The sequence below is a fragment of the Natrix helvetica genome (assembly GCF_964273705.1).
Source record: "Natrix helvetica genome assembly, chromosome: 6".
NCBI lineage: Eukaryota > Metazoa > Chordata > Lepidosauria > Squamata > Natricidae > Natrix > Natrix helvetica.
The window spans coordinates 21077634-21086026 of NC_138553.1; the positions used below are offsets into that span (position 1 = coordinate 21077634).

The window sequence follows — 8393 nt, forward strand, 5'->3', positions numbered from 1 at the left end:
CTCTGTTGCCTTGGACACTGAGATTAAAACTTATAAATAATATTTGGAGTAAAAGCCCTGTCTTGTGAAACATTAGGAGAAACCTCTGAATAGTAAGTACTACTCAGCAGTGAAAAGAACTCCTTCATCGCCAGGATGAATGGTAACTTCCAAGCACAAACAAAACAAATAGACTGAGAACTACTGTTCCTTTTCATACTCACATGGAGTCAAACAGCCATGTGCCTCCTTTTTATAGGCTGGATGAAAATTAGGGTGGCAATGCCAATGTTGCTGACTCCAGTGTGAAAAGCTTGCTGATTAGATTCCCTAGAAAATGAAGGCACTCTGTGAAAACACTAGGCTGAATGTAAGAAGGATGGAATATGCAACTGTTTGGGGCTGGTGGACACATCTGGAATGCGGAGAGCACATTCATAAGGTATGTCATCAAATAGCTTGTATAAGTGGCTTACCTATTTACAGAATGGATGCCAAGATGTCTGGTTACAAAAAAAAAACCAATTTGGCTTATGGTATAAAAGAGACTTCAATCTCTTTGTAGACAGAGATCACTCTAAACTAAGAAACAAATTTTACTGATTATTGTCAACTTTTCTGTAGACTTTATTGCTTGTCTGATTGCACTTCAGATAATTAGTTTCCTTAAGCAGCAGAGAGTAGCATAAATGAAATTCAAGTGTATCTCAACATGAAATGACAAATATTTGTTTGGAAATAGCCTCTCCAAAGTTTCTAAGCAAAGTTCACCAAACTCTAGCTGCCAACTGGAGATGATTTTGCTTAATCCTAATCCCGTCAAAAAACACTGTCTCGGCTGTTTGAGTACTGGTTTTGCAGATTCACTCACAGGAAAACTTCCACCAATTGAGCCTTATCCCTGATTTATATAACCCAAGCAAATTAGAATGAGGAATTCCATCAAGTACCTGGCTGAGAACATAGGGGAAGTCTCTGCGAGAGACTTTCATGACGTCCTTGGCTGTTGCCAGAATGTCCAGTTCTTCATCTTGGAGGCCCACATGGATGTGGCCATTTAATATGCCAATAGTTGCTGGCATACACCCATTTGCTCTGACAATTTCTTCCACTTCTCTGGCCATGCTGGAAAATTCAATATATGGCAACACAAACAGTGAAAGAAAAGTGAAGAGGGTAAAAAACCAAAATATGTAAGTTAACACAGAACTAGTTCCTTGGCGTCATATCATTTCATTTGCACAAAGCTGAGCAAAGACGAAAAAGTAAAAAATAGAAAAGATCAGTACCATAAAGATGGCTGAGTCACAAACAACTCTTATTTAGGATTTCTCTCTGCTTTTTCTCTTTTCTTTATATACAGTGACAAATGATAACTTTCCGATCCATCTATACTCTGTTTGAGAGGCAATTGCAATAACAATAGCACTTAGACTTATATACCGCTTCACAGTGCTTTATAGCCCTCTGTAAGCAGTTTACAGAGTTGGCCTATTGCCCCCAACAATCTGAGTCCTCATTTTACTGACCTTGGAAGGATGGAAGTCTGAGTCAACCTCGAGCCGGTGAGAATCAAACTGCTGAACTGCAGCAGCCGGTCATGTGGTCATGTGGCCGGCATGACTAAATGCCAAAGGCTCACGGAACGCTGTTACCTTCCCACCAAAGGTGGTTCCTATTTTTCTACTTGCACTTTTACATGCTTTCGAACTGCTAGGTTGGCAGAAACTGGGACAAGTAACGGGAGCTCACGTTACGCAGCACTAAGGATTCGAAACGCTGAAACGCTAACCTCTCTGATCGACACGCTCAGCATCTTAGCCACTGAGCACCGCGTCCCTCTATAAATCTATAAGAAACTAATAAAATGGGGTCTCTTCGAAACTCTTCATTTCCAGGGCCACCATATTCTCTTCATACTCCAACTGAATTTCTCCCCTCCACCTGCTCCCCAGTTTCTCACAGGCCTGGTGGGAATAGGACACATGTCTGCATCACCCTGAAACTGTCAATAAGTAACTTTAAAAGAGAATATTTGTAGGCCAGAGTTGAAATGAGGAGTCCTTTGTGCTCTCTGAGCTTGGTGGATTTTTTTTTGCAAATGATTCATTACCCAAACTAGATAATATTATCAATGCTAGCAAGGAATGGGATTTGTTCACAATTTACTAGTGGTTTGCCCTTTCAGTGTTGGTGTGAATGGTCTTGGAAGTTCTTTAGTTGGGCTGTTTACAATTAGCTTGTTTGGCAGTTCTTTGATAGGGATATTGTTTGCTTTTGATTGCTGCTTTATGTTAATCTTGTTAATCTATGCTCATCTAGTTGCTAATTGCTGGTGGGGAGGTGTTTTTGTCATTCTGGGCCTTTTTGGCTTGTTGACTATCTCTTTTGCACACTAAGTAAACATTGTCCATGTCTACCTTTCTATTGATGGTCATATTGTCAGAGTGCCAGGCTTCCAGGAATTGTCTACCATCTTTGGACTTGTTTTAGTTTAGGATGGTCACAATAAGTAACTCTCTGATCCCATGCACAACTGATCATTTGATTTTGCCTCTCATGTAATGGACAGCAGAGATCTCTCACATCTGCTGCTATCATCAAATGCTCTTAGCTTAAGAGAGAAAATAGTATTTTAATGCTGATATATGTAAGGATGATTTAAGCATGTCTGTTTCATGAGTGGGAATAAACTGAATGGTTTCTTAGAATAACGGCCTACAACATTTTGGCCACCAGGGACCAGTTCCATGGAGAGAGGTTTTCCCACGGACTGGAGGGAGTGTGGTTTCATGTGCTGCCTGCATCCCTTGGATGGGGCTTTGCTTGTTTATATTGCCTGGTTTCTGGCATACTGCAGCCTGGTGCCAGTCTGCAGACTGGGGGTTGGGGACCCCTATCCTAGAGGACATAGCAGAAAAAGAAAAAAATATCCAGAGCAGGCTTTTACTTGGCTAGGTGCAAGTAGGAGAATGTCAAAGATTACTGTATTTTTCAGAGTATAAGATGCACCTTTTTCCCTCAAAAAAGAGGCTGAAAATCTGGGTGTGTCTTATACACTGAATACAGCATTTTTGGCCTCCCGAAACCGCATCCCCTTTGCAAAAATGGCCGTGCATAGCCTTTAGGAGGCTTGCAGAGTGCTCCTGGGGGCTGGAGAGGGCATAAATGAGCGAAGAACGGGCCGTTTTTTGCCCCTCGAGCCTCCAGGAGCACTCTATAAGCCTCCTAAAGGCTATGCATGCCCTTTTTTGAGAATAAAACAGGCCTATTTTTGCAAAAAAAGAGGCATTTTTGCTCATTGTTGTCCCCCCCAGCCCCCAGGTGCATTCTACAAGCCTCCTAAAGGCTATGTGTGCCCTTTTTATGACAAAAAGGGGCCCATTTTTGCAAAAAAACGGGCCATTTTTGGGAGGCCTGCAGAGTGCAAAAACTTTTTTAAAAAATTTCCTCTTCAAAATCTTGGTGCGTCTTATACTCTGGTGCATCTTATATTCTGAAAAATACGGTATTTTAAAAGCCCATCCACCTAATATTAATTGAAGCATGAGTTAAAAGCTTGAAGTACCCACCTCAGATTCTGTGGATATGGCATGCCATGTGTGACTATGGTGCTTTCCAAGGCAACAACTGGTTTTTTACTCTCCATAGCTTCTTTTACCAAGGGATGAATGTTGAAGTCACCATCTAAAATAAAATATATTCAACTACTCGTTATTAATGATTCAAGAACGAACTAACCTGCATTTCTTCCTTTCGTCCATGTAACAAACAAAAAAAATGTCACGCTTATGCCATGCAATTGGTATGGTTTTATTTTCTTATGCCCTACAGGGCATGGATGTTACTGCCAGAATAATATGTTAGCATTTGATTGTGATAAATATAAAGTAGACATGTTTAGAGTTAGACAGAAACACCCCCCCCCCCATGAAATATTGGACAAACAGAAATTGATCTAGTTTTCTCTTAATACCAACCTGAAATTTAATTTTTCAAGCTGAAGGAATTTTTAAATAAAAGCATTAAGATGAAAGGCTGATCCAAACAAGAATGGTCACCACTATTCTGGACCAACCTTGCAGCAGACAGTGTGCCTTATTCTCAGGTTATTAAAGCAAAAATTATAATACCAGATATTATATGGCATGAAAATATAAGGCTTATATTAACTTGATCAATTATATATCTTCCAACAATAATCTTTAAATTGGTTGTATGGATCATAAAAAGTACTCAAACTATTTGAGGATGGAAATAAGGACATAACCATTGTTTTTTCCAGCACATCAACATGTTAGCTCCTAGCTAAAACTGACTCCTATGGCTACATAATATACAGAATATAGGCTGCATAAATTATTATCTATGACTTATTTAATCACATAAATAATTCTGGTCAGTTTATTGTGTTACATTTTACATTTTTTTCTGTTGTATTTTTTTACTCATCTTTAAGCATTTATATAGGGTTTTTTTAATTGTGCATGTGTTTTGTTCCTTTTTTGTCATTATTTTAAGAGCAATTCAAAATTATTTTAAAAATTGTAATTCAAAAATTACATATTTGATTCAGGGGTGTTGCTGCATTATAGGGGAGACATAAGCCACTTCATTTTCATTAGGTATCTGTTACAATAACTATCAGTTAGAAAATCTCCTATACTATCTACAGAATATGATTGGTCCCTTATTCAAAAGATCAGATATTATTTATTTAGATTTATATGACTACCCCTCTGGCTACACTCGTTCTTGTTAGAACAAAGTTTAAAAATAAAGAAGCACAATATAGGTCCTTGTTAAAACACACAAAATACAATCCAAAGAAGAAACAGTAGCTGACAATTTTTAAAAACTTACAAAATAATATCAAACCACCCAGATTTCACTAACCCAAGTTTAAAACAGATATATTTTCTTTTTTTAAAGGTTAAGAATTTTTATATAGAATGAAAAAAGAGATGCAAGATATTAAAGAGACAAAAGAAAATAACTTGTTTAGAATATATGAATAACTGCCAATCTTTTTTACAGACAATTACCATCTTAGTATCCCCACTCCCTCTTAGACATTATACAAATCCCTTCAGCCCCTAATTCAATCACATCTTTCTTAATCTTTATATCCACACATCATCATTTCTTTCAAAAACAAAGATATTTTCATGATACATAGCCTAAAGCCCTTATAGTCTACAGTCTAGAAAATAGTTTATTTTTCATTTGAAAATCTAGAATTAAAATGACATTTCTTTTTACCCTGTTTTATTCTTATGACTTAACCACAAATACACATAATGATTTTGCATTGTTTAATTTGGCTTAATATTACATATTTCATTCTATTCTGCACAGATGTCTTATCAATTTGTTTTCATCTGGAGGTGGGTAAAGTTGAAAGACACGTCTGTGAAAAGCAGGAGTCTGGTAGCAATTTTCCTAATTAACAAATGATATTCAAAGGCATACACTCTGTAATGATTAAAGTTGGAACTTTAATAAAGAAAATAGAATTTGGTCCATTCACTTAAAATGGAAACCAAACCAAACTCTGTGAATCTACAGTCCAGACACAACATTCCATTTTTAACAGTTGCATGCAAGTTAAATTATGCCTGTCTCTTTTACATTTGATCACACCAGTCTCCAAAATGAAGGAGTAATCTTTTCAGGCTACACTCACTATGCAAAGATCTTCCCAAACAGGGTAGATAATGTGCCAATGCAGCATTGCTTTTCCACAATATAAAGTGAGTCTTCCAATCATTTTTTGCCAGAACAGGAAACCAATTCATGAGTGCAGATCTGTAAAAAATGAAACGGTGGTAAATGCGAAAGACCAAATAAAAATATTTGTGTTATAGAAGAATGTGTAAAAATCCAGACAGAGTTCAGATTGACAGATTAGGCAGTAGCACAACTTGTTGATTGTCACTTTGATTGCAAAATACAGCCACAAAATGTTTTGTACCTGCAATAAATTCAAATCATGGTTTTGGGGAATGTGTGAACCCAAGACAGTAAGGTATTATCATCTCCATTCAGATCTGTAATAGAACTCAAGACATTCTAGTGGCATTGGGACTGAAACTGATTATTTTAGTTCTACTTAGACCCAATCCTATTTAACCACATGATTTGAGTAATATATGAATACATTGTGTTATTACATTCCAACCTGAAATGAATCACTGTAAAAATGGGAACGCAATAAAGGAATCTGTGAAATTTGTCTATTATATTTATATACCAATTCTCACCAACGAAGGCAACATATACATATTCCAGGATGATGTTGCAGGATCCAATCTGGGTTCATTCACCAGAGGTTTAGTCTTCAGACTTGTGCTGGAGCCCAATTCCCAGGGAATTTCTCTCTACCAGAATGTGTGAATACAGATTGAATTCTGCAATATACCAATTCTTTTCATTAAGCTAAAGAGTGCTTTGAGATAAATTATCTGTACATGGTTCAAAGATAAGTAGAATAGTCGGATATTTAACTGTAGTAGAGTACTTTAAACTGCCACTTTGTGCAGCAAAGGAGCAAGTGACTTGTGTCCTTCCATACTTAAAAAGATTAATGTAGACAAAAAGCTAAACAATTGCATTGGGCTATGTTATATTTTAAAAGCATAATTCCAAACCCTTTCAGAAGTGCAACTCCACTTCAGTCTCTGTTAGTTGGGATCTCAATTAACATGGTACAAAATAGCAAAAACTATTTCAGCAGACTATACAAAATAACAAACGTCTCTGCAGGTTTTTGGTGTGTGTGTGTGGGGGTGGGTGGGTGTGGGGGTGGGATAGCTTTTCTTTTTATCTTGTAACATTTTGTTTCTGCTTCTATTAAGAATAATTTAAAACATTTTGTAGGATTATTTCTTGTAATCACTTTTAACCACATCCATTTTAATTCCAGCCTTGTATCTATTCCTCCACTTCAACATTGCAAAAGGTTTCTCTTTGGCCTTGCAGATTAAAGACTTGTGACTCTAGTTCGGATTCCAAGGAAGGTTAAATTAATATACCTCTCAATCAAATGCTGTTTGGTTTAATTTCAAATCAGCTTAAACCTCTGTTCATGCTTACTTTAAAAATTAAGCACGTTTCACCAGTGTGTTTCTAAGCTTTCCCATCTATCTCAGCCAATACTGTACAGTATTCTCAGTAAACTATTTTGGATTTTTATGGCAAGAAATTTTTGTTTCCCATCCATGGGGTGATCTAACATTTAAAGAACATTAATCTTTGTTCTGAAAAAAAAAGATGGTCCTATAGCCAACTCCTTACCTCTGGCATGTGTTCCTTGCGATCATACGCTGACTGAAACTTTAATGGGGGCTGGGTAGAATTGCAACAGAAGAATCTTGGTGGCTTCATCTGTGCTGCATTTCGGCTCCAGACTAGTGTTGACCAAGTCCATTTATCATTAACATTAACAGAAAAAAACAGGTGGGAGGCTGGAACCATTCAATGCTCTGAAGAAAGGGGAGACTAAAATATCAAATTTCCAGCATCAATTGAGAAATTTCCTTTTGAGAAATTAAAAGCAGATTTGAATAAAACTGAGGCACTATATTTTCAGAAAAGTTCAATGAAAGTTCAAAAGATAACTGTATTGCAAAAAGTAGTTTTGTCAATTTATCATCCAAAATAAGATGAACTTGCCCCTGTCTAGACACTTAACTTACATCCATCCTGGCTATTCATTATTCTTTGAAACCTCTACCACTATTAGCTGTCAGGGTTTAAATTTTAGTTGATTGAAATAAGACCCCATCACCTGCTAAGTCAAGGAGCTATGATGGAATGTTTAGAAATATTCTTACTTTTCAGATATAAACTAATAAAAACAACTCTCCATGCTAAGGACAGAAGGACAGATGAAGTTATATTTCTGCTGGTGATATGTGTCTACTGATATGTTGATCAACTGATTCATGTATTATCCCAAATTGTAATTTAATCATTTTATCAAGTAACTCATAGTTGGGTTTACACGACATGCTAAGTTATAATGTTTAAAAACTAAAATATCTGAATCCATAGAATATGTTCAAAACCAATTTTTAATTAACAATTTAATAATAGTGTATTAATCCTGCTCCTGAGTTTACATTTTCATTGCATTTAATGATTTATCCCAAAGGTGCTTTTTCAAGAGGCAACTAGACTTTCTGGGGGTTTTCTTTGAAGACATTTTGCTTCTCATTCAAGAGTCTCTTCAGCTTTGGTGGGGAATCCAGTCAGAGCCGAAGAATCTCCATGGACATTTAATGATTTAGTTTTGAATGTTGTTAGAAGTTTTTATTAGAACTCTTAAAGTTATTCCGTTATTGGGGAAAGTAAAAACACTTTTTCCTGCACTTTAGGATGGTCCTTGCTGTAATAAGTAGCAGCAACATAAC

General features: G+C 36.6%; 1 protein-coding gene across 3 annotated transcripts in view; it reads right to left on the reverse strand.

Annotated features, from left to right (window-relative positions):
• The window catches only part of LOC309395046 (uncharacterized protein), a 48829-nt gene extending 41430 nt beyond the window's left edge, over positions 1 to 7399 (reverse strand). For 2 of the 3 annotated variants that reach the window (XM_081958806.1, XM_081958807.1), the window contains exons 1-4: positions 7276 to 7399; positions 5666 to 5787; positions 3552 to 3666; positions 930 to 1104 (exon numbers count right to left, since the gene is read on the reverse strand). In XM_081958806.1, the coding sequence (XP_081814932.1) occupies positions 930 to 1104; positions 3552 to 3666; positions 5666 to 5787; positions 7276 to 7301 (438 nt within the window). In that variant the 5' untranslated portion in view covers positions 7302 to 7399. Of the gene's footprint in view, positions 1 to 929; positions 1105 to 3551; positions 3667 to 5665; positions 5788 to 6232; positions 6390 to 7275 lie in introns of all 3 variants that reach the window. The other variant, XM_081958808.1, reaches the window with a different exon arrangement.
• Between the last annotated feature and the right edge of the window lie 994 nt (positions 7400 to 8393).